Source organism: Pteropus alecto, unplaced genomic scaffold (assembly GCF_000325575.1).
Source record: "Pteropus alecto unplaced genomic scaffold, ASM32557v1 scaffold69, whole genome shotgun sequence".
Taxonomy (NCBI): domain Eukaryota; kingdom Metazoa; phylum Chordata; class Mammalia; order Chiroptera; family Pteropodidae; genus Pteropus; species Pteropus alecto.
The window spans coordinates 2693164-2719968 of NW_006494610.1; the positions used below are offsets into that span (position 1 = coordinate 2693164).

General features: G+C 33.3%; 1 protein-coding gene across 9 annotated transcripts in view; it reads right to left on the reverse strand.

Moving 5' to 3' along the window:
* Positions 1 to 26805, reverse strand: part of ADAM22 (ADAM metallopeptidase domain 22) — a 204510-nt gene that overhangs the window by 30652 nt on the left and 147053 nt on the right. For all 9 annotated transcript variants that reach the window (XM_025042194.1, XM_025042195.1, XM_025042191.1 and 6 more), the window contains exons 11-23: positions 26296 to 26462; positions 24720 to 24804; positions 23661 to 23751; positions 22476 to 22527; positions 17503 to 17602; positions 15464 to 15535; positions 15152 to 15244; positions 11593 to 11673; positions 8748 to 8798; positions 8461 to 8524; positions 6703 to 6808; positions 4292 to 4411; positions 1754 to 1922 (exon numbers count right to left, since the gene is read on the reverse strand). In XM_025042194.1, coding sequence (XP_024897962.1) covers positions 1754 to 1922; positions 4292 to 4411; positions 6703 to 6808; positions 8461 to 8524; positions 8748 to 8798; positions 11593 to 11673; positions 15152 to 15244; positions 15464 to 15535; positions 17503 to 17602; positions 22476 to 22527; positions 23661 to 23751; positions 24720 to 24804; positions 26296 to 26462 — 1251 coding nt within the window. The remainder of the gene's footprint in view (positions 1 to 1753; positions 1923 to 4291; positions 4412 to 6702; positions 6809 to 8460; positions 8525 to 8747; positions 8799 to 11592; positions 11674 to 15151; positions 15245 to 15463; positions 15536 to 17502; positions 17603 to 22475; positions 22528 to 23660; positions 23752 to 24719; positions 24805 to 26295; positions 26463 to 26805) is intronic.

Here is a 26805-nt window from a genome sequence, read left to right on the forward strand (position 1 = left end):
TCACATGAACACAGTTCTGTGAATTAACAAATATGCAGGAAGAAAAAAGTTTAGGCTTAAAGTCAAAAGGCATAGGTTTTAGTCCCCATTTCACCACTATCTTATCAACAGACCTTAACCAGGTAAATTCACTATCAGTTTCCATATCACACACTAGCACCAGTGACATAGTGACAAGTGCACAGTGATCATGACTAATAGAGTCAGAGCTAACATTTATTGAACACTCACTATGTCACAGACATTGTTTTAAGTATCACATATAAGTTACATGTATTAACTCACTGATTCCTCACAATAATCCTGTAAAGCAAGCAATATTATTATTCTCGCTTTACAGAGAAATTGTCGCAAAGAGGCTAAGTAATTTGCCCAATCCTACCTAGTTCGTAGGAAGTAGAGCTGGAATTCAGACTCAGACTGTCTGATTCCAAGTACATACTCTTAACTATACAATGTAAAGTACATAAGAATATCTATTGTTTTTCATTTAATTTTTGTCACATATACAGAGTTGAGTTATTGTAAGTTAAAAATCCATAGGATATAACTTTTCTGTATTATGCATAATTATTGTAAATGACTTGGATACTATTTGCCACCTAATTTACTTGTGTCTATCATTCTTACTCATCCATTAAACAAATCGCTAATTAACACAATTAACTATGTTTGGATTCTTTATTATACACTCAGATTTCTCGATGAATAAGCTTTGGTTACTCATTAGCATGAATGATCAAGAAAAATTTCCATTATTCATTACCCCTGTCCCCCCAAAAATTATCTCCCCCTAATATATTGTTGCTTATTAAGGAACGAAGTATTAGCAGACCCATTTACAGAAGCAGAACCATTCACTTCATTCCTTCTCTGTTCTCATGCGCTATAAGAATTCCTTTTCTTTGGCAAAGAGTAACAATTAGTAAGACTTCCCTAAGGACATTCTTGGCATATTGGAATGACCAGGATTGCAGGCTTACAATTCCAGAACAGGGATCCTTTGCCTCAACTGAGTAACACAACCAGTTCAAGCAAAGAATCTGGAATGAGGGTAAGAAGAAAATCTTAGCATATGCCAAAAGAAAAAGAACTGAAAAGGTTTCGTTAGTATAGGAATTTCTAACTAAAAATGACAAAACCATAATCACTAATAGAGCATGTTTATTTAACCTATACATTTATTTCTATAGAACCTACACTATCAGATATGACTGAAAGAATAGAATTTAGCCTTTTAAACAATGCCGTTCTTTCTATTCATCTATGAGAAACATTTCCCTAAATTATTCTGTTTTTATTTCTAGGAGTTCTCCTTACACACTGGTATGGCTATGGCAGTTATTTACGATCTGCTCTAACTGGTTAGTGCCTGGACCATACAGTTGTTAAATGCTGTAGCCACTGCCCCTTCTTTTTACTCTTGTTTTTATCCCATTATAGTTTGTTAAAATTTGTTTCTTAGATCACTTATAGAAAACTGGCATTATATTATATGAGATCATATTCAAACATAACAGGAAAGATAAAGGAATTTCGTTAGGAAGATTATACTTTTTTCTTATTCCCAGGCTTCTCCAGATTATACACAGAAATATTCAAATGACTATGATAAAATAACTTTACATGCTGACTAGACACACGGATAGGCATGTTTTCAATTGTTACAGAAATAAGCAGTTTAGGGCCATATCTATTTCTGTGATATAAGAGAACTGAGTAAGTTCCCCATGGTGAGGTACTGAATACTTACTCCATTTCCTGAACAAACAGTGCCTTCTTTATTGCTTAAGCACGTACTAAAGTTGAAAGAAGCCACAGGAAGACACCTATGTTCTAAGCACATCATTTTGGGACCACAAGGTGTTCCATCTTCCACATAGCCAAGATCTACATCTTCTTCAAGCTTAACATGTCCACCACTAAAAATAAATTGAGAACAAAAAGAAAATGGGATTCCATTAATTCACATTAATTTGAGAATATGCTTAAAAACTAAAAAGTAGGCATTATCACTTTCTCTATTTTCTACATATTATCTAATAAAAACCAATAGCAAGCATTTTCAACCTGCAAATGAAGAAAGCAATTGAATCTTTTGATCTAATTCCTTTCAGAGACATTGATATATTTTAGGATTTAAACATAAATATAAGGTCCTGAATTGAAATGGCTTTTTCATTTTACCTTGGATATCATGTACAAGCCAAGTAAATCATTATTACTAGTATTTGATTTGATAAGTAAGTAGGTTTCAAGATTTCAAACCTGTTTTGAACAAAAATGAAACTGATTTTAGTTTACGTTTACCAAAAAGACTGCTATATTTACAAATTATATTTGAGAAAGGCTAAACTATTATAACTTCACTATTCAATACAGCAAGTCTACATGTTATATAGAAATAAAAAATAAACAGAATAGAAATTGAAAATGTATATCCATAATCAACTTATTCATATAGTGTCATGTCAATGCTAATATCAAAATTTCCATTCTTTTATTTATTAACTTATATCAAAATTATACATGCATATAGTTTAAAGACCAACAGATAAATTATTTTTTTAAAAGTCAAAATCGCCACTCAAGATATATCTGAACATCAGTTCATCTTCCTGCAGTTTCCGTGTGGGCCTTCCCCTGCACCTATCAGATCTGGCTGTCCCATGTACCTGGCACAGAGCTCTACATCTTGGATTTCCCCCACCATTCATTGTCGGATAGCCCTCATGGTGGGGATCTTGATTCCTAAATTTTTTATCTCTTTCTTAGTCTACTCCTTCATTTTGGTGGAGTGCAATTTCTAGTAGCTTCCTTAGAAAGGGTTCAAGGAAGTAAATCTGTGGGAAACTTGCATATCTAAAGGAATTAATATTTTCTATCTTCACCGTTGACTGATATTTTGTCTGTGTACAAAATTCTAGTTTGGAAATCATTTTTTCCATTGTCTTCGGACTCTTCGGACTCTTTGGGATTCTTTTCTTTGTCCTAAGGTTCTGAAATTTCACAATGATATGTTTAGATATGCCTCTAATTTCACTCATTGTACCTGGTACTTGGTTAGCCTCTCAATATGGAAATTCAAGTCCATTAGTTCTAGACGATACCCTTGAGTTACTCAATGGCGATTTCTTCCCTGCTATTTTTTTCGTTCTTTATTATTTCTATTCTAATGTGAAGAGCTTTTCCATAAGTTCATTTCTTTCCCTCTTTTGCTTTACTTTCTGGGAGATAATTTCAACTTCTGGATTTAATTTCTGATATCATATTTTAAATTTCTGACAGCATTTTTTCCTCCTCTGAATGTTCTTCATTGTTTAAATTAGTACTCTATTCTTGTTTCATGACAGAATTATCTTATCTCTCATAAATATTGATTGGTGGTGGTGGGTTTTTTTTCTAGTTGGTTGTTTTTCTTTCTTTTTTTCATGTTGGAGACTTTCTTCACATGTGTGATAATTTGCTCATATTCGAGGTGGGGGAGCAGATAGATGTTTGGAAATTCTCGGGCTTTCTGACTGAACATCAGTGAGGCTGGCCCATTTCCATACAACACATATATCAATACTGTCTGCTGTCCTTCAGTCTGGAAACCTTCTATTTATTATTTCAGAATATAAAGCTCAAATCTTCCATAGGAGGGTGAGCGATATTCTCTTTAGCTGAGTCAGAGAAGTAATGTTAGTGCTTCTATAACAGACTTTCACCTACCTTCTTTATTTTAGCCCCTTCCCTGCCCCTTAATCCTTTACTCTTTCTTCCTGAAGTAAGTGATACTGCTCATTTTTGAGCTTTTTCGGAAACTGACAGTAAATATTGGCTTAGTTCTCAGTTTTTCCCATTGACTAACTTAGGAATTCAGCTTTCTTAATTTTAATAATCATTTGTCAAATATCCATTTGCTTTCCACATTCCAAAATTCTGTTGCTATTGTCTCCTCTCCCTTTCTCTGCCTCCCTGTGAATGCATGAATTCTAAAAAAGGTTCATATAGTGTCATTTTAGTGGGATTTCAGAAGGGAACAAAAGAAGATGCATATATTTAATCTAATAATTTTACCCAGAAGTTCACATTATTTTTCCTTGATAAGAATTAAATGTAAACTGAACCCTAATTCTTCTATTCTTTCATCTCTTTTCTGTCAGGATTTACTCACTCACTTCTATGGGCTAGATTCTATTTTGGCTTACTAACATGCACATGAATTGAAAACAGAAATAATCCTAAACTGCATTCCTCAGAAGTAAGATGACTAATATTCTCATAGAATGGTTAGATGATTGATTACCTGCAGTTTAATGTTCTTCCCTGCTGCACAACTAAAGTAGATGTGATTTCACCATCGAGTTCTCCCAGCCTTGGGATATTACCAATATTGGCACACAAAAGGTAACCACAAAGCACATCCCTGTGTAAAAGAATGCCATTATTTACTTTATAACCATGCGCAGTTAGAACCATAATCTTATTTCATTTTAGCATTTGTTTTTCATTGACTATATCATATGCTCAAGTTACAAGAAAAATAAAGTAAACCCAAATTAGTTTATTCCAGCTTTAAAAAGTATCTTCTTTGAAACTTTTATTGATGCACCAAAATGCCATTTTTTTAGCTTTTGCTTCACTGTCCATTAGTTCAAGTATTTATCTAAAGGAAATTACCTTCCAGACAGACTTCTGTTATTTCAGAATCTCTATCTCTATAACACATCACTGGATATGCTAAATCATTTTTTAATATTTGATAAGTGAATGAATGACCTTTGGGTGAGTATCCTTTTGGAATATAGTTCTTTCTTCAATTTATTGCCCCAGAAGTAAAGAATAGATTAAATATAATACATATATCTATGTGTGTAAAAACACACACAGACACATTTTATAGATTCTCAACCACATAGGCTTATGATCCCTTCTTGGATATATTTCACTACTCTCCCAACTACCACATATAATTCTAATTTAACTTGTAAAATATCTTCACTGGTGACAAATACTATCTTACACAGTCTCACATCTAATACATTTTAATTATTAATATAGATAATAATAAATACATATTCTCATAGCTTGTGAGGAGTGATTAGTAGGTTAGCAAGATTATATATGTAAATATTAGGCTTTATCAGGTAGAGAAAAAAAAATTAAGACTTGTCTCTATCACCAACACAGAAAAATGTATTAATCCATTCTTAAAAAATAATTTTTAAAAGTTCTACTATCATTTTATTGTATCCATCATAAATAAAAATGACACAGAAGAGATATTCATTCAATGTTTTTGTGTTATTTATGTATATGGAGCTTACTAAATATTTTAGTATATTAAAAATAATTATACATATTTCTCATCCTCCAGGAAATGATAATGTTGGATGAGGAAAAAAAAAAACACATACATGAACAACTATAAAATACAGAGCTGGAGACAAGGGCCATAAGAATAGTACAAAGGGCTATACGAATTCAAGGAGAAGAAGATGATTATTTGTACAGTGAATCCAGAATTAATTTATAGACAAAGTGTTGTCCAAGCAGGTCTTTGAAGAATGAATAAGTTTTTGCCTGGTAATAAAGTAGATATAAAGAGTGCTTCCAAAAGAATGAACAGCATAAGCACAGGCATGGAGGTAGGGCAATATAATGGACATGTTAGGAATGCAAGGTTTGCTAGACTTCAGTAGAATAGAGAAGAAAAAACAAAAAATGGAGGTTGGGGCAAATTGTGGAGGAGGTACAGTGCAAACCTAAGGTTTCATTGTGTTTGTTAAACAAAATAGTATGCCATTCAACGAAGTGGTTACAAGAAGAGTTCTGAAATCAGGCTGCCTGAATTTTAATTTTGCTTCAGTTACATCCTAGTTACGTAACCTTGGTCAAATTCGTTAACTGTGCCTCAGTTTCCTCCTTCATAAAATGAGGAGAACTGGAAGATTAAATGACATACCTTACGCAAAGCATAATACAGTGCATAGCACACTGTGTGCATTCAACCAAAGCTCGATATAGGTCCTACTATTAATTAGCTATGTGGAACCAGTGAAATTTAAACAAAGAATTGACATGGTCAAAAATATTCAGTAGATTATTCTGATGACAGCCTGCTGGACTGCTGGCATAAAAAACTGTTATGAGGCCTTTGTACTAATTGAAGAATTAATGTAGGTCTTAGTTGGGTCCTTAATATAGGTCCTTAATGCAATAGGAATGGAAATGATGGGATGAATTAAAGACAAATAGTGGGAGAATAAAGGGAAGAATGGAGATGATTTGGCTATTTGGACAATGTGCCAGAGGGAAGGTGGAGTCAGGGATCATTCTGAGGCTTCTAAACAGAAGGACAGAGAGATATTAAGCCCTTTGGCAAAACGAGTGTTTTAGAAAAGGCAGAGCCAGTTAATTGACTACATATTCTGGTAGCTTTAATTTTTGTCACTTTTGAGATGCTGGCAGGTGTCTTTCTAGGTGAGAAAGTCTTGAGGCAGCTATAAGCATGACCTGGCCTTAGGAGAGAGATCAGTGTATATGTTAAGATTTGAGAGCCTCTGCAAAGATGATGCTGGAATGCTGGGAAGAGATGAACAGGCAACATTCATTTCTGCTTTGTGGGATGCAGAAAACAGGAAAGTCCTGGTCGCTTAAAAAGCAATGCTTGTAATTAACTAAGAGATAAACTTGGGGCTAACTTGTCTATCTCACCGTTTGTTGCACTGTATCCATGTGTCTTTGTCCTTCCCACAGTTACCCTTTTCGGTCCCTTCGATATTCAGTTTCTCATAACAGTATTTGTCTGATGCCATCACCTCTGAAGCAGAATAGAGTTTTCTATCAGTGACACACGTAACACGTGAGCTGCTCAAAATGTTTGCAGTCAGGGAAATACCCATTTAAAGAACTCTTCTCCACTCCAATTCTGTCAATTCCAAAATTGTACCCATGGTTTATAAGAGTTTTTCTACACCAAAGACATCCATGACTCACGTACATTTTCATGACTACTCATTTAAAATTTGAGGAAAAAAAAAATCTAATTAGATTTTCGACAGGGTTCAGGCTTTAGGTTCCAAGAACACTTCTCAGAATTTGGCCCAATAGTTAGGGGAAGATGCTACCAACTGGTTCCTTGAATAAATACTCCATACTTTAATCTCAGTATCAAATATAAAGCATGAATTCCTCACTCAGAGACTTTTATTAATCATAAAGACAATTTTCTTAAAATAGTGATGCACTATAAACATTCAAGAAACAATGGTTCAATTCCTACCTTGTTTACTAATTGTTAATAGCTGGCAAAAAAAAACCTTTAACTTTATTCTGCTTGTAGACAACGAATTCAAGCTAAATTTATGATAGTCAGGTAACATTTTAAAATATGTCAGCATCTTTGTCAGGATGTCATTTTTGCAAAACCAGGGTTGGTTGACTAAGTTATCCGAGATTTAGATCAAAATGACTTTTACAAACTAATCAAAAGATGACTGTTGATGTATATTTAAAAAGAAAATAATAATTATGTTGGTACTTTCTTGTCCTACTTCTTTCTGTCTGCTACTATTTTTTCTTAAGTGGAGGAAATAAAAATTATACCTCTTTGTTTAGAGTAAAACCTGTGTGACTAAATATTCCTCCACCCCAATATTTCTCTAGCTGCTCAAATAAAGTATACACTTCCCCTCCCAAAAAGACTATAGCCACTGTGACAATAAGGATTATTATTATCTTTATAGCTTCCTTTCTAATACAAATTGTCTTTTAAAAGAGTTGGAAACAAAAATGGCTTTCAATAGGACTGGTAATACTTCTGGGAAAAATATATTAGACTGGGAAAAATATATTAGACTGGGAAAAATAATTTAAATATGTATCTAAATAGAGATATAATTTAAATAATATGTTTTTGATATAAATGTTATATAATTTCCTCTGAAAATGTGATAAACTTTGAAGGGAATAACATTAAAATTTCTTTTTGATATGGCAGAGCTACCTCAGCAGAGGGTCACCTATACGGAGGAAAGCCAGTTAGAGTTTAAGAAAGATAGTTTAAGAAAAAGCAACTCTAGCTAAAATACTAAAGTTCTAAGCCAGGAGTGCACCATCCAGGGCCCATGTCCATCCCATATGGTTGTACAGGTTTTGCTTAAAGACACTCAACTGAGGAGAATGTAAGCGGACCTGAAATCCAGGTTTGCTCTATTCTCTAAGCTGCACATCCTGGAGTGGACTTCACCTGCATGGCGGCGTAGCCATCTTCTGTCTTTTCCAAAGGCACTGCTGACTAGACAAGATATGCATGGCTGTCCCTTCTCTAATTCCACAAAAGTGCCGCTGCTAAGAATTGCAGTGATTTTAAGAATCTCCAAGTTATAAAGTTGTTAAAAATTTACTTCCAACTCACATGTTCTTTGGCCTGCTATCATACTTTGAAATGATCAAGCCACACTGTTTACTTACTTTGCCCCCAGATGTATTTGCATTGTCTATCCCTGGTTTTACATCTTCCTCCAAAGCAAATTCCCTAAAATGGAAAAGCATACGTATTAGCTATGCAATGTCTGCTTTTGTCAGATAACTGAAAAAATAAATATGACTGGGAGAACTAGCAAATGAGTATTATAAAGTCTTTTATCTTCAGAATTGATTATGAAACATTTACAATAATCTGCCTACTTTGTTAAGATTTCAGTATTTCTTCCGTTCTGACACATATGAAAAATTTAAGTAAAGATGAAGTAACCTACCTGAACACCATCACATGAATAACCATCCATTTTATGAATATTTGGGGCACACTAGGAAAAGAAACAGAACTATGAACCAAATGCACAGCCAAATGTTAGGATAATATTTTTAAAATAAAGTCTGATAATACATTAGGTCTCTTAAAATATCTGAAAATAAAAACAAAAAAAATCAAGAACAAGCAAAAGGAAATATAACAATTGGTATACTTTCCTCTAAAATTACTGATCTATCAAAGGTAAAAACAGTTGATTATATAGCAGCAAATAAAAGGAATTGACGGCAATGACTCAGCTAACACTAAAATTTAAGTACATCATGCTTTATTCAGACACACTGCTCTTTAGAGCAAGAAAAACAAGGGCACTAAACAAAAGCAAAGATGCCAACATAAACGAAGCAATAACTACATTTCTTCTTTTTCTACCACGAGAAGCAACACAGCTAAAATGAGTTACTCCTAAAATGACTCTCAACATGTCTACTTTGGGCATGTTAGAAAGAGACATGCTTTACAACAACCGTCTTTTTTTTAAATCTCTTGCAGCAAGTACTGAAAATTGCAAAGTATTCTTGTGAGGATATAAACAGTCAGTAATTTTTAAATGTACTGCACATTTTCTATCATTATAGCAATTATATACTCATTTGAGAAAAGGTAGGAAATGTAAAAAAGTTTTTTTAAAAAAATGAAAGACAAAAGTCTTTCATAGTCTCCCAACCCAAAGACAACTATTTTTAACATTTTGGTACATTTTCCTCATTTTTTTCCTACAAATTTTGGTACTATTTTAAACATAGGTATAATCAAGTTAAAGATAATATTTTATATTCTGCTTCTTCCCTTTACTTTTGTCATACAAATTTCTTCATCTCATAATAAACTTTTTGTAGTATCATCTTAATAGCTGAAATACATTGCATTGAGCTAACAAACCATATAACCAATGTACTAAAATATTTACTTGTAAATACAGTAAGTCCTCACTGTCCTCGATAGGGTCTGTGACTTTAAGCAAAATGATGTATAATGAAACCAATTTTACCATAGGCTAATTGATATAAACAAGAATTAAGTTTCTATGGCATCTCATCAATGTTATCACAAAATGACATTGAACAAAACACCATTACTTAAGGAAGGACCTGCTGTATCTCCAATTTATGCTGTTAAAACTAATACAACAAGAACATTTTTGCACATCCATCATTTCATTATTTCATCATCACTGTGTTAGCTCAGAAACACAATGCTAGTTAGATAACAAGAAAGAAAAATATTTTTACATGAAAAACATTTAGTCTTTAAAATGATTATCTTTAACATAAAGCATGTTTAATGGTTAATGCAGATAACACCACTACTGAATCCCTCTTCTCTAAAGAAAAAAATATACGGGCAGTCCTAGCTTTGCATGGCTCCAATATGCATGAATTTCAGTTACCACAGTTTTGTTAAAGAACACCAGTATCCCCATAACACAGTTCCAATTTTAGTTACCATAATATATGAACTGTGAGTTATTGTATAAAGTATAAATGTTGCTACCAGCTCTTCGGTCCACTGATCACAAGGTAAATAACATAAGCCTATCATGGTGAAAGATCCATGTTGTCACTTCTTTCAAGATCTCTCAGTGACTGGTCACTTGCCATCTGTTTAGTCAGTTCATGCACAGACAACAAAGTGTATAGTTATGTTGCCTGTCTTTGGTTGATAGCATGTAACATTTTACAAAATTGTATTAAAAAAAAAAAAGGCATGATGACACTCAAGTGAAATTCTCATTGAATACAAATTCTAACTGAGTCATAGAAAAAAAAATCACTGACTATGGCAATGTTGTTACTGTGGTTTGGCAAAAACCTTCACATTCACATCTTCACGTCTCTTGGAGATAGTTCATGACATTGAAAGCACAGAGGATAAAGTGTTGAAATCTGATCCAAACTTAGAAAGGAGTATGACAATTCAACAATGCTTGAAAAAGATGCTCACTATGTATCATAAGGTTTACAACAAGAAGGCACTCACAGTTCCAACTCCTCTTGATAAGTATTTTACAAAGAAAGAAAATGCTTTAATTCTCAATGTTCCCGTTTTTATTTAGTGTGCTAAATAAATATTAGTTTATTTTTTCATCTCCCTAATCTTTTAAAACCAATAGTCTGACAACCTTTTTTGAAGGTCATAGAACAACTGTAGTTTATTCCATTGATTATTAAGATGACTTTACATGGTTTCAGCTTGCATGCTCATTTTCATGGTCCTGCACTACCGTGCAAAGTAAGAACTGCTGGGATACACACTGGTCATGTGAAATCTGGGAACCACTACCAAAGTTTATCAACTTCTCTATCTACTCTATTTACAACTAAATAATATTAAATTCAAGAGCAGCTATTAATGGCTAAAGTGATACGAGCCAGATAAATAAGAATCAAGACAGAGAAACAGACCCCTTTTCAAAACCCAGGGCTCTGTGGGTCTCTCTGCCTTGGGTGACTCCTGTTTCAACCAGCTTAAGAGGGTCTTTTTGTTCCTCCTTCACTAATTAGACAAAAAAAAATGAATTTTACTCTCTACTTAAAACAAAAACAAAATAGTTAAGACATGCATGTAGCCTTAGGTTTGCTCAATATTAAGACAAAACTATACTGAACATCTGCTCAAGCTTTGATAACCAAAACTTAAATTCCTGAAAAACAAATAAAAAGAGAGTGAGAGTTGATGTGAAAGAGAGAATGAGCATCTTGTCCATTTCAATGTGTCCTGGGGGTCTGCGCACTAAAGATACTCCTGTTTTTTCTCATCTGGTTTAGAGTAATTATTCTATAAATTACCTGGCTTGAATTTCCTGAGCATGTTTCATGAATATCACAATCATTTACTGCTTCTCGGCACACAGTCCCCATAGGCTGAAACTAAAATGAACAAAAATCAATGTGTAAAACTGTTGAAGGAAAAAATTCTCACAGTATCACCTTTAAAAAAGCAAAATGAATATATATATATATATATATTTTGGATCGGAATATCTTGAACTATTTTAAGATAGTAGTCTGTGAAAACCACAGTTACTGAATGAAATGTTAATAGTTTTCAGAAAGAGTTTCTCAAATATGAATTTACACAGTCATCACACATAAGCCTTACATATCTTGTGAAAATAGGATAGTGCTTAATGGTACACTCTCCATCCAGAAGGATGAGTCAGCCCAAGTTCCAGTAACTCTTCCTTCCAAACAGCTTTTGGATTTACACTTTACCCTTCACTCTTACTTGCACCTCTTATTACTCCTTTTTCTGCCTTATCTGCCAAGAATTTAAAAGTTACATTTTAAGCTGAATTGCAAAAGTTAGATTTTCCTCCATTTTACATAGATGCATAGCTCTCTCTTTTATTCTTTGCTAATGTTTCTATGATTTGTACCAGTGTATGGGAGTGTTTGTTGCTTTTCTTTTTTTGTCTGTTTTCAAATATATACTGCAAATATTTCTTAAGTGTGGGAGTTGTACAAATAAATTTTTAAGCTCATTAGACTTATAAATTGTAAGAGTATTTATTATAACAAAACACAGATACGTGAAATCTTCATCCTTTTCTTCTAAAAAAAAACTTTCCCTCTCCAAAATGTTAATATTTGGGGCTGGATCCTTCTATGCTTTCATCTGTGCTCACATAAACATACACATTATTTGGGACAGCGACCCACACCCCACAGATTTCATTTCTCCCTTGCTCACAACCCTCCAGGCAGTTGAGTTTCCTGTTGTTCCTAGAACATGAACAGCATACTGCCAACTCCAATCAGCATTTCAACCGATACTTTGTAAATGATTCAAGCAAAATTTGTGTTCATTCATTCATTCTTTCATCAAGTGTTTACTAGCTACTTAAAATATGTCCGGGCACTTTCTAGCCACTGGGGATTCAATGGAGAACTAAACACAAGAACCCTGCTCACAAGCAGCTTACATTTTAGTGGGTGTAAGCGGGCCACAAAGATAAGGAAATAAGCAAGATAATTTCATTTTCTATATTCTGTTTCTCTTTCTCCTTGGGACTGGGGCAAACCAGAATTTTAGAACATCTGAGGTAGAAATATGAGCAGATTTAAGATACTAGAGTTTACATGAGAGGGTAAATGTTTAAGAACTGCCAGAAAGTTTTGAGAAAGCATAGTAAAGGACGTGCTCTAAGTGTTAGGATATAGCAGTAAATAAATCAACCCAAATCCCTGCCGTATTGAAACTTACATATTAAAAGAGAGAAGAAAAATAATAAACAAGTAAATAAGCAATGTTTTACAGCAGAGGTCCACAAATTATGGCTTGAAGGCAGCATTTTGATTGGCTGCCTGTTTTTAAAAAGTTTCACTGGAACACAGCTGTGCCCATTTGTTTCTGCATTTTCGATGGCTGCTTTCAAAGACAGAGTTGAGTAACTGAGACAGAGACCTATGGCCCACAAAGCCTACATTATTTACCATCTGGCCCTTTATAGAAAATGTTTGCAGACTCTGACATAGATACATTATTATAATGTAGAAAAAATAAAGGCACATAATTTCTAGTCTTGTTCTTCTATTTCCCCTCCTCCATTCACTATCCTGCCTCTGGCTCCTCCAAGAGCCCAAGGGAGGGGTGAGAGTGGGAGGTGCGGGGTAGAGAAAGTGGCAAAAAAGATCTTATTTGACGGGTATAGCTGTAACTTATTTTGTGGGATGGTTAATCATGCCACTGTATCTTATTTTAACTTTATTATTTTTACCTGTTTCTTAGAATTATGACATCACAAAGAGCTGAATGCTATAAATCAAAGAAAAGGGGCATAATCAAAGGCATTTTATAGATGGGCAGACTTAAAACATCAAGGATTAAAATAAATGATATTGGGGATTCCTTATTATGGAAGTTGGGAAAACTGACAGAATAAACAGTTGAGGCAGCCAAAATGAAAGAAAGTCTGTTTCACATTTAGTTTAATCTTCTATTTTTAGAGAGTGCCTTCAGAGATCTCCACCAGTGCCTTTCTTGTCTTAAAAACCTGCCGGAGACATAGTGATAAAGCGGAAACAACAGAAATTGCCACCAGCAGATCTGGGAGGTAACTGCACATTTATTCATGCCTGGCTGAATGAGCCTATGCAGGTTATTTCACTTGCTTAAGACAGGGATTGCTCAAGTAGAAAAATGTGGATAATAATGCCTATCTCAAAAGTGTGGTTGTGAGTATTACCTAAGATAGCAGTCTCATCCAGGAGTTATTTTGCCCCCAAGGGGACATTTGGCAACGTCTGGAGACATTTTTGATTGTCATGACTGGAAGGGGTGGTGTTTGCATCTGGAAAGCAGAAGTCCAGGATGCTACTAAATATTCTACAATAAACAAGACACACCCTCACAACAAAGAATTATCCAGCCAAAAATGTCAATGGTGCCAGTGTTGAGAAACCCTGATGATATAAGATGATACAAAAGTAAAAGTGTTTAGCACTATCTCTGGCACTCAATAGATACTTGATATGACAGGTTCATATTCCACCCTCTCTTAACTCATTAGACTAAAGTTAGTCAATCATCAAATAATCACTAAGAGAGTGCTGTGCATATTTATTCATTCATTCAACAAATATTTATTTGTTGAACTTGTACCAATTACTGTGTAAGCCCCTGGCTCTGTCTCCATAAAATGTACAAACTGAAAAGAGACAGATACTAAGCCTCAGAAATAATGGAGAATATGGTACCAGACTTTATATAATAGACAAAAGAATTAGATTTCTTGGAAAAAAGTAAGCCTCAAGTAACGGTTAGCCTTGATGGAAAGGCTTAAATATTTGATATGAGGATGCTATTGGGAGAATGAAAACAGATAATGTGTTTAAAGATGTATTTTAAACTCTCAGGCACAACACATGTAAAAGGTTATCGTGCCTAAAGGTATTTCTTTTGGTCCTTCAACAGCTAATGCAAGAGATACAACAAGCTGAGCAGCAAGAAAAGAAAGGTCTACTGAATATCTGTTTGGCTTTACGAGAAAGGAAAAATATCATTCGAAGATTAAACACCTGATTTCATTTAATGTGCACGCTCTTCAGGGAGGCAGTAGTGAGAGGACAAACTGAGAATTACAAAAGTTCAGACCCTAGCTCCCTTGGTGTAAGACCCTGGGCAAACTAACCACTACAGGCTCAGTGTTCTCATCTGTTAGACGGGAATGAAAATAGTTACAACATCTCATTGATTTTGTGAGGATCCTATAAAGCACTTGGTACCTAGTCACTTAATATATGTTCGATACTACTATTGTTATTAGATTATATTTACCAAGACTTAACAATTTAATCAAATATGTCCTCTTTTCTGCCAATGGGTTACGAATCAACATTTATTTACCTTGCACTTTTTACAACAAAGGCCATCACTGCATTGAGAGTCTTGCGTCAAAGTGCATTTCTTACAACACTCTGCTCCTTCAAGGATACATTCCTAAGGAATACAAACATTTGCACAACATCAGAAAATGATGTAATTTTCCTGAAAGTACCAGCATATTTTCTAATAAATGTATATGTTCACAATAATAATCTTTCTTCCACAAATCTTATAAAATTTCCAGGAATAACACTTGCTCTAAACATCTCAGTATGTGGTACTGGAATGACCCTAAATAACCTAAAAAAATCATCCAAATTCCCAAAGACTTACTGCTGGGGTCCCACAGTCACACTCCTCTCCACTTTCAATGAAGCCATTGCCACACTCAGGAGGATCAAGAAGCTGTGAGATGAAAATCAAAAAGTGAATTAAAATATAGGAAAATCAACATCAAAGACCTTATAAGAGACCATAAGTGCCACATCTATACTTCTGGCAGATCTGTCAGATATTCCAAAATATATGTTTATTTTCCTAAACAGAAAGCATGACTTTTTATAACTTTAGAACTGGGAACTTTGGAACAGAAGTGTCTAATGTTATATCCAGTTCAGATTTAATCATATTTATGTACATAACACATACCAAGTAAGGTCTAATAAATGCCATCAAAATAAAAGATGATCTAGCCATTGACTAAAACCAAGCCAGACTGACTCCTGCAATTTCCTTTCCTTCAAACAGGAATAAGGGATTTAGAGTCAGAATGTCTGGATTCAAATCTTGGCTCAGCTACTTATCTTGGGCAAACGGCTTGCCATCTCAGAGCCCAAGTATTTCAGTATTTAAAACGGGAATAATATTAGCTGCCCGTCCACATCATGAATTGTTGTGAGGATCAAGTTCAATTACCTGTGGGAGGCCCTTTATTAATTATATTTCCTTGTGAAACAGAAAGTTATTTCATTGATAATGAGGAAAACACCACAAAATAACAAATCCATTGATTTATTTGATACAAAACAGCTCCTCCTATTAACATAGTTCTGTGGAGAACAGCAATGATAATTTGCCCAGGAGACAGAAGCGGTTTTTGGCCTGTGCAAGAGTACATGTAAGAGTGTTTTTACTTTTTAACTCTCCATCAATATCATTATCTTTTGAGTATAATTTATCTTATGAAGACAGGTAAAATCAGTAAATAGTTGCTCTGCTCCATATACATAATATTCATTCAAAAGTTATAGAAAAGTTAATATGTTATAGAATAAGTGAATACACACCTATGAACACACAAACACACACTTTCTTAACTAGCTAGAGGGAAAAAACAAAATGAAATAAAGCAACAACAACAGAAAAGAATCCCCACCTAATTTCAAATAATCTCTCCTCTCCAACAAAAGAATCACCTCATCTCTAGATTTCATTTTCAGTTGAAAGGGATCATAACACATGAGATAATCTGAAAGCCAAAACTAAAACTCAGCCAGATGAAAAACACTCTTATTCTTTTACTCTGGGTTCAGAATAATCAGTTATTTTGGTAAAAAGACTTGAATTGTTTTTTATTTACAGTGGCATGGATGTAATTCAGTTATTACTCCTGAAACTTTTAGAAAGATTCTTAAAATCAATTCACTTTTCAATGCAATGTGATACATTTCCTAAATTTCACTGGAGTAAAATTACCTGGAATGAAACCAGGTAATGGATTACAAAGCCACACATCACTGTGATGCAAAGAAGCACATCACAGTTCATGTAATTAACAAGGAGAAAGCAATCTTTTTAATGTGCAAAGTCTTCCAAATACAGGAGGAACCTGCTTTCTAGTCAGTAAACAAAGGAGGTACCGCAAGTTATAAAAGCCTCTGACAAACTCTAAGCACAGACTCTCCTTTTCTTCTTTAAGCGGATTTGGTTTTCATATTGAGAAGTACTTGCAATTTTAATCATACTCTGAAAGACAGTGGTAGGGAGTAAAGAGGGGAGATTTACTCTCCTTTCCACCAGTATGAGGTGTGATTAGATACCTGTGGGGCACGGGTGGAACTCATCAAGAAAATGAAAATGAAAGGTAAAATAAACCATTTTTGTAATCTAACCTGGAATAATCATTTGGCCAGATAAAAAAGAAAATGAAAAATTTTCAGAAAGCACTTGTTTCTACCTGTTTTCTATTCCCATCAGAATAGCCCTAACTGCTCAAGATTAAAGATGACTTTGAAAATGCAGATAATTAGCAAATCTAGACTATGTACATATAAGCCAAGGTGAAAAGCTCTTTTATGAGATCTCAATGTTGAAAATTTGTGTTTATTAAACTTTAGAAAGATTAATAACTAGTAACTGATCACGCTTATTACCTTAGAAGGTTTGTTGAAAAGGCAGGCACCCCCTCCATTATTTAGGAAGTCGTGGTACTCTTCAATATTACACTGGGTGAATTTCTTAGGAAGATAATAACTATAAGAGAGAAGAAAAGTAATAGCTGGGTACAATCTTTGTCTCCCTTGTTTGTATATTAGTCTTAAAATTGAACATTGTTAAAATTATACATTTTCTTTAAAACAAGAAAAATACATTATACTTACGTACAACATTTGCATTCAATCCCTAAGAGTTTTATTCAATCAGTATATTTCTAAATTCTTCATTTGGTGATTAATTGTGACTATAAGTTGGTTATTATTTGCATATATATTCAAGGAAACACATACATACAGTACCTTATAATTTTGATCAAAGCAAGTTAGGAATAATTTGTTTCATAATAAGTTTTTCCTAAATATTACAACTGGGCTAGAAGGCAAAGCACTCTACTTAATAACTGACCTATTAATCTATGAATGTCAAGGTCATGAAAGTCAAAGAAAGACAGGAACTGTTCCAGAATGAAGGAGGCTACAGAAACATAAAAACTAAATGTGATGCCTGATTCTGAACCTTTTCTAAAGTGACATTGTTGAAACATAGGGCCAATCTTGAATGAGGGCTAAGAATTAGATAACTATATTGGCTGTACTGTGGTTTTGCAGGAGGATGTCCTTGTTTGTAGAAATGTACTCTAAAGTTTTGGGGATGATGGAGCACCAAGTTAGCAACTTATGAGTCAGGGACAAAAAAAGGTTCTTTATTACTATCCTTGCAACTTTTCAAGTTTCAGATTGTTTCAAAATACAAAAAAAATAAGTATACCAAGAAAAGCAACAAGTATCAATAGAAAAAGAAACTTGACTATAGAGCAATTATGCATTAAGAATCTTCAAAACGAGAAATATCCTTAAATATAGTAATTCTATTCTTAGAAATTTTTCTTGAGGACATAATTAGTTATGTATGCAAAGAGATCTGAACAAAGATATTTATGGTGGCACAATTTACAATAGCAAATAACATGAAAATAACCTAAATGTTCAATACCAAAAAAACTGTTAACTGCGACACATTAATAAAATAGAATACCATGTAGTTAATAATCAGGGTATTCAAGAATGAAAACTCAGAAAAATGCTGACTATCTAATGTTAAGTAAAAAAATGAATAGTTATATATACAAAAGGACCCAAATTTTATAAATGAATAATAAAAATGGAAAGAGAAAAAATACTGGATTTAAACATTATTTTAACATTGTTTACTTTAATATTAACCATGGTTAATATTAAAATATTATACTATTTTAATATATGGTGAGAAAAGTAATAAAAATTTTATTTGCTATACTTTTCAAAAGTTGTTTTACATTGAGCTTATATAATAGTAAAAATATAATTAAGACAGTAATAGATAGTTTTTATAAAGTCTCTCTCCCACTAGTCTGCAAGGACTGTATTTATTTATATTCCTACTTCCTGCTAGCATAGTGATTAATGCCTAGTGAATCAATTAATGGAATTTACAATGATTATTTACTCCAAACTCATTTTTAAAGTTTTCATGCCAAACTCTCCAAATAAAGCTATCATGGGTGTAAATTGTCTGAACTACTGTACTTCCTTCACTTCACTTTCCTAATAAGTCATACATTTAATTCTTTATCTAAAGATTTTCACACATATATTACTTCCTTTTTTCTTTTCAATGAGAACACCTCAGCCAATGTTTTTATCACCATACCCACTCATCTATGCTGCATATCTCTGCCAGAGTTATGGAATTTGACTTTATGAAACTTGACTTTCTTCAAGTTTCCTGTTTATTTTACTAGTCAAAACCTGAGATGGCCCCTACTGTCAAAGAAGAAAGTCAGCAATTGCTAGTGTTGGACCCTTAGAAATCAAAGCCTCGTTCAACCCCTGCCTTGCAAAGGGCCCTCAGAGGTCTCAGCCTCACACAGCCTCCTGCCCATTGCACAGTTGGGAGCTCAGTCTGCTCTTCAACATTGAAAAGAAACTCTTTGCTAACAGGGAAGCTCTTTTTATATAAGAACAATTGAAATTTATAGCTTGCTCTTACCTTCACTGTGCCACATCTGACTTCCTATAGTTACAGTCTATGTTGTTAACTGTATCAAAGAAGACTTATTTCGCTACCATATCTTAAAATACCTGAAAGCAGATGTTATGTCTTACCCTAGGCTCTGCCTCAAACCTTCTTTTTTGCAGGGTAACATATCTATTGTATTCGATGAATTCTTAATATCTTAATTTTTATACCTTTAAATAGGACTGGTATTCATTTCAACAATGCTTTCCAATATTTAGCAGTAGAGAGGAACTTCAGAAAGTAGAAATGAGAGGGAATGTATCGGTGGAAAATATATATCCATAATTACTGCTGTTAGGTGATGTTTGGTACAGATCAAATTATATATATAGCATAATGCCAGACAATGTTTCATGCAATGAGTTTTTCTCAAATATGCTGCATCTATTTGATGTAAGAAGTTTCAATGCAAAGAGCTATACATATCTGTGACGTCATTTGGTTTTGCTACACATATGCTTAGTGCTAAGCAAAGTATCCATAACATTTTGTGTTTAATAGTTAATCAAACTAATCAGGTACAATTTACTAATAGCTTTTAAAAGACAAGAACCTCTAGCATGGAATTTAGTAATTGTTGGAAAATTACAACTTGAGAAAGTTGTAACTTTTAATTTCCTTTTATTACTAAACAAAAAGTCCAAAGATATTTTAAAAATAGTTTAAATATATATTTCCATGTACATTTCCTCCTCCATCACTTATTTTCCTTGTCATACATATCTTGAGAGTTCAAAATTCAAATATAACGACAACATGGATGGACCTCAATAATCATGCTAAGCGAAATAAGCCAGACAGAAAAAGGTGAAAATCACATGATATCATTTATATGTGGGATATAAACCTAAAAGCGGCAAATGAACAGGACAAACAGAGACTCATGGACATGGACTAGACTAGTGGTTACCAGAGGACTATAAGAGTAGTGGTTACTAGTGGGGTAGGGGAGGAGGGGGGAGGTAGATGGGTAAAGAGGGTCAAATATAGAGGGGTAGAGGGAGGGTAAAGTGATTAGAGGGGATCAAATATATGGTAGCCGAAGGAAACTAAACTTTGGGTGGTAAACACACAGTAGAATATACAGATGTCAAATGATAATATACACTTAAAAATTATATAATTGTATTAACCAAAGTTACCCCAATAAACTTAAAAAAAATTCAAATATAAACAATAAATATTTCTTCAAAATCAAGTCTGTACAAGATATTATGGTATGAGGTCTGACAAAAATATACATTAGTGTAAGATGTAATCCTCAAAAAATGTATAACTAATTGGTGAGTGGCACAGCACATAGAGAATTAAATTATAACGCAGGAGTTAAAAATTATAATAAATCTCAAATGGCTAGAAATAGGTTAGGTTGAAAAAGATGAGAATTCCAGATGAAGAGAGTATATTGAAGACAGCGAAAGAGGCTGAAAATTCACGTACAATTATTGTGAGCAAATATTTAAGGAGCTTTGAAAATCCACATAGGATTATGGTTAGCAAATCAAAAATAGCTGGCAATCCATGTATAATTATGGTTAGCAAAATGATTATGAATAGTTCGGAAAAATGAGATTGCAAATGAGGATGAAGAAAAATTATGGACACCTAAATGTTGGAGAAAGGAATTTGAACATTATCCTTTAGACAACAGAAACTCAACAAAAGTTCTGAGCAGAAAAATGATAGGATTCATGTATTTGACACACATAAATCCAGGTGCATTAAGAGGATAATGGAGAAATTGTGCCATATACAGCAAATGAACTAAATCTCTATATTGTCAGCATAGATGAATCTCACAAACATAAAGTTGATCAAAAAAAAGGAAATCAGAGAAGAATACATATAGTATGATACCTTTTATATTAACTGAAAATATGCAAAGCAATGCTGTGTATTACTTCAAAACAAACACAAATATACAGTAAAAGTATAAAAAAGGATCTGTGAATGATATTAACCAAATTCAAGATGGTGGTTACCCTGGCTAGGGACCAATAGGAAAGAACACAAGGGAGATTTAACAATGTGGGCAGGGTTTTATTTTTTTAAGCTGGGTAATAGTATACAAGTGTTCATTCTTTTATTCTTTATACCTTTTAATTATGATGGAAGTGCAGTTCAGGAAGGGAGAGAGAGCCTGAAAGCTGCCCAAGTATCTGGAATGTTACTGAAATAACAGCACAAGATGAAAAAAGTTTAAAGTAAGGCAGTAGTGATAAGTCTGGCATGAAAAGAATGGTTGTAAAATTTGTTTAGAAAAAATATGATTGGTGCCTTATGGTGTGTGAAAGGTAGGGCAGTATAAAAATGACAACCTTTTTCAGGAGAGCGAATGTACACTACTCTTCCCACTCCTTGTTCAGTGATGCATCATTGGTAGCTTGAAATCAGCCATTACAGTATCTACACCATAGGCATCTACATGCGGTAGAAGGCTGCTGGATATCTGAGAAGCTAAAAATCTGGACTCTTTTCTTATTTTTGTTTTTGAGAGTCAGCTTATTGGCACACTATTGTTTATAACCCATTTAATTAGAATTGGAAAAGACAAAAGGAAAGGGAATTAGTACAAACCAAACATTGTTCCTTATTTCCGGCCTAGATTCAAGTTTAAAAAAGTCTTTGCTCTACCAGCTTAATGAACATCAACTGTTTTCATAAACAAGAGACTATTTTGTGAAAACATTTTACATTTTCTCAAAGCCATTGAGAAAATCTACTTCAGATTTTCTCTTAAATGCCTGGGGTAAGGTTCCATGCACTAAGTTATTCAGTGTCATATTCCTAAGAAGACAACAGCCCAGGAGAAAAAGGAAAAGTGAGTTATTTTCAAATAGAAGCGGCTTACCCCGTGTCTCCCATTATGCATCCAGACCACGTGTCCTCACATTTACACTCGCCTAAGAGAAAATGAACACACATGCCTTATTACAAAATAAAAACAGGTGCATTAGAGTACCTCCTATTTTAACAAGGATAGCTTCACTCTGACCCAAGATAATATATTTTTTAATAAAATTAAATCTTTTGATATTTAAACAAGTGGCCATATTTTTAAAGCATTCATTTAAAATGGCTTAAATAAAATATAATCAAATACCAGTAAAATAGTGACATACCACTATAGGATCCTGGTTTCCTAGACCTTTATGGGAATTCTTAAAATTTCCTGTTCATTTTTTAAAGCCTCTGCACAAAGGCTGCTGAGAGAAGCCAGTGTAGTAGGCTGGTTAAGCAGAGGGGCTTTAGAAACAGCCTAGGTTTACAACCTGGGCTGTGACTTAATGTCAACTTGTGTAATATTGGAGACATCACCTTTTAAGATCTAATCACCTCATCTATAAAATGGGGCTAATAATGTATGCATGATTATCTAGAGGATTAAATAAGTATCTAGATGTAGATAATACTGGCATTCAATGATGTGTCATATAATGTGTACTCCATAAATGGTAATAATTATTTTTAATATAAACAATCATATTTGTATATTTATTAAAATAATAAAATAAATATGGTTATAATCCACTCACTCAAAATACAGTATTTGACCATTCTTGGTAAAGTAACTTGGGAAATTATGTTCTTCATAGATTCTAAACTTAATGTACTTTACTAGGTCCATATTATACTGTGCCCTTTATCAGATCTGATCAAACCTGGCAGACAAATTCTACCTCTGTGGCCATATTAAGAGATGTTTTAAATAAACATAATATGCCTTAAACCTATATGCCTACGACTACTAAACCATTTAAAATTACCAAACTTAGCTTTTTTGTCCTTGTATAGGTTAAATTCAACTGTGAATTTATCATCACATGGCTTTAAATATTTATTACACATGGAGAAACTTTATCTGTAACATATTATCTTGTATTACTTTTTAAAAAATTATTTTGTGCCTGGCTGCTTATCTTATCACCCAAACTCTTTTAATCAAGCAACTGAATTAACAAATCTCATTCTCCAAAATATTTTACAGATAGTCTATTTTAAACATGACTAAACCATACATGTATTTAAAACTTACCGCTTGCTAACTTTCTTTTGTCTGAGATAATACCAATATTATGCGCTAATGACTGAGCAAGTGTAACTGCCATTAAATCAGTTTTCCCAAACTGAAAAACAAAAACAAAAATAAAATACATGTGAACGCAAATTTTTTATTTAAGATGATCGAAAGAAAAAGTCACAATATAATTGAAAATAAGTAATTTCTAAGCATATTATTTAATACACTTTAACGCATAATAGCTAGTGCTGAAGTGTTGAGCATTTGGGAAGAAGTGGTAAAAAAATCTGCGTTTGATTAAGTCTTACAGAGAAAACTAGAAGCCAGGAAATCATCGGTTTTGGGGTTTGGAAACTTAAATCTAATTCTGCGTCCAAATTTTGCCAGTGACTTTTCTGAAAAACTTAATACTTGCATATAACTAAACCAGTCTTTTGGAAAATACTAAAATAAAAATAAATGTGAAATTTCCCCCAAACTGAATAGAATGTAGCTTCAGAAAATGCAATTATACATAACAGGAAGTGGTGATGATCTTTGGCCAAAAGAAACTTGAGAAGACCTAGGGAGATTTTTTTCAAAAAATCTCAAAGATTCAAGTATTTCTTTTAAATCACTTCCATCAGGCTTAGTGCCTTATGGGTAGAATGAACACTTTGAAAACCCTGGTCTATTTTTTTCCCCTAAAATTTGCCAAATATTAAAGAAGGAAGAAAATTTCTAATTCAGTTCTTAGGCGGTAATCCAATGCTTCAGGGAATTACCAATTCTCTGGAAAATCAAAGTGATAAACAGGACCTTATTGTCGATGAAGGTAAAAGTAAAGATTTTCTCTATATAATCTGTAAATAGCAAAATCTGGAAATTATTCTAAGTAGAACATAAACAGAATTATCAGTTATCTTCAATGATTTCCCTATTCTGTCCTCTGGTAATTTACAGTAACCACATTGGCTGTTAATAAAACCACCTAACATCTGGAAAATGTGGAATACTGAGAAATTATCACTTAAATATTAGGAAAACATTTTCAGCCATCATACCACTTTGTACTGTACAGATGTTCACACCTACTTCATTCACGCCTCCTCCTTTCAGCAACGAGCAAATCCCACCAATATAAGCTGCCCCGCTCCGGCTACTCTCAAATTGACTTCCCCTTTCAGAAAAGGAAATGAAAAATACTTACTGCTCACAGTTCAAACATCATAGCACCTCTCATTATTAATTTACCACATTTATTTTCTCAATGCACCTAACATTTACATACTATATATCCCTGAGGTAAGGGAAGAATGTGAAAATTATTTATACACATAACCAAAGAAAAAGGTTTCTGAAGGACATTTCCCACATGATCAATCAATATCTTCAATAGAACTGTATCTATTAAAGAAGAATTACTAATATGATGTACCCTGAGAAGGATAGAATATCACTTTCATGGCATTTCTGCCGAAAATGCACAACTGGAATCTCATAATGAGAAAATATCAGACAGTCCCTCAATGAAATAAAATAACTGGTCTATAACATGCTATAAAATAACATGCTATAAAATAACTGGTCTAAAGCTCAAAATAAACAAAGACAGGCTGAGGAAATTTTTCAGATTAAAGAATACTAAAGAGACATGACAATTAATGCAGTATTGGATCCTGGATTTGGGGTAGTCAGGGAGAATCAGCTATAAAAGACATTACTGAGACAACTGGTAAAATTTGAACATAGACTATCGATTAGATAAAGTAGTTTATCCAGTGTTAAATTTTCTGTTTTTAATAATTTACTACAGTTACATAAGAAAATGTCTTAAGTATTTAGTAGTAAATGACCAGTAAGTAAGTGTCTGCAAGCTACTCTCAAATGGCTCAGGAAAAAAAATAAATGATAGAAGGATAGATAAAAGGAAGAAAGTAAAGGAAGGGAGTAAAAAGGGTAGAAGGAAAGAAATCATAAAACAAATGGGGCAAAATGTAAACAATTGATGAATTGGGATGAAGGGCATCAGATATTTTCTTGTAGTAGTCTTACAGCTTTTCTGTAAATTTGAAATTATGTAAAAATAAAGTTACCCCCAAAATGTACTCTTTTACTTCCATTTATACTTTCTTCAACAGCTCTGTCTTTGAATAATAGTTTTTTGAATGCTACTATACATAACTTGCTATTACATCAAACACGCATGTTATCAAAAAAAATTTAAAAACCTTTAAGAGTGGGGAAAAAAATAAAAGATAAACTCTGGAAATACTAAGTTCTTACCTTAAATCAAAAACAAAGATAATATTAACATTTAAAAGACAGCAACTTTAAAGAATATAATTAATCTGTTACCAATATGCTTTATGAGCATTAGCCACTTTTACTCAATAAATGCTATAAATAAATCTTAAAAAAAATCAAACATACATGCAATGTTAAAATAACAAAATTAAACCTCTTAAATTTTCATGACAATTTCAAACAATTTATACTTTACTTTTTATTCCATTTTTTTTTTTTACAATTTATACTTTAAAACTTCTTTCAAATGTATCTTTCCTGTCAAATCCCAATTGCATTATGTAATAAAAAGGATACTGCTGTCACAAGTCATAGAGCATACAACATGGAACCAAAAAAGATAATTATCACAAAAGTTACGTACGAAAAAAGGTGAACTGCATCACTTTTCTCTTTGATAAAATCCCTCCTGTATTTCATAAACTCACGTAGGGTGATCAATGGATTTTCAGATATGGCAAACTTGTTGTCAGCCGCCCAGGTTTCCATGGCAACCAATACTATCCTTGTCTTAAGTTGGTCTTTATATATCTAGTATATTAACAAAATGAACACACCAGCTGTACATTGGTAAAATCAAATGATTTATAAATAGGATTACAAAGCTCCTTTTATGGAAACTCCTTGAGTTTTAGTTAAATGTAAAAAACATCACTGTTTTTAAGGAAGATGATTGTTTTTCTCATTTACAGGCATTTACCTTAAGTAACAGAGTATCAAACTGTTTACCAAGTAATACCCAAAGAACAGAGAACCAGTTAGAAACAAAAGGTGACTTTTTAACAAATATTTGCACCCTTATTCAAGGCTCCTTGGAGTTCATTTTCTGGCACCTACACAAAGAATCAATGCATTCTTGAGTTCCCATAGCAAA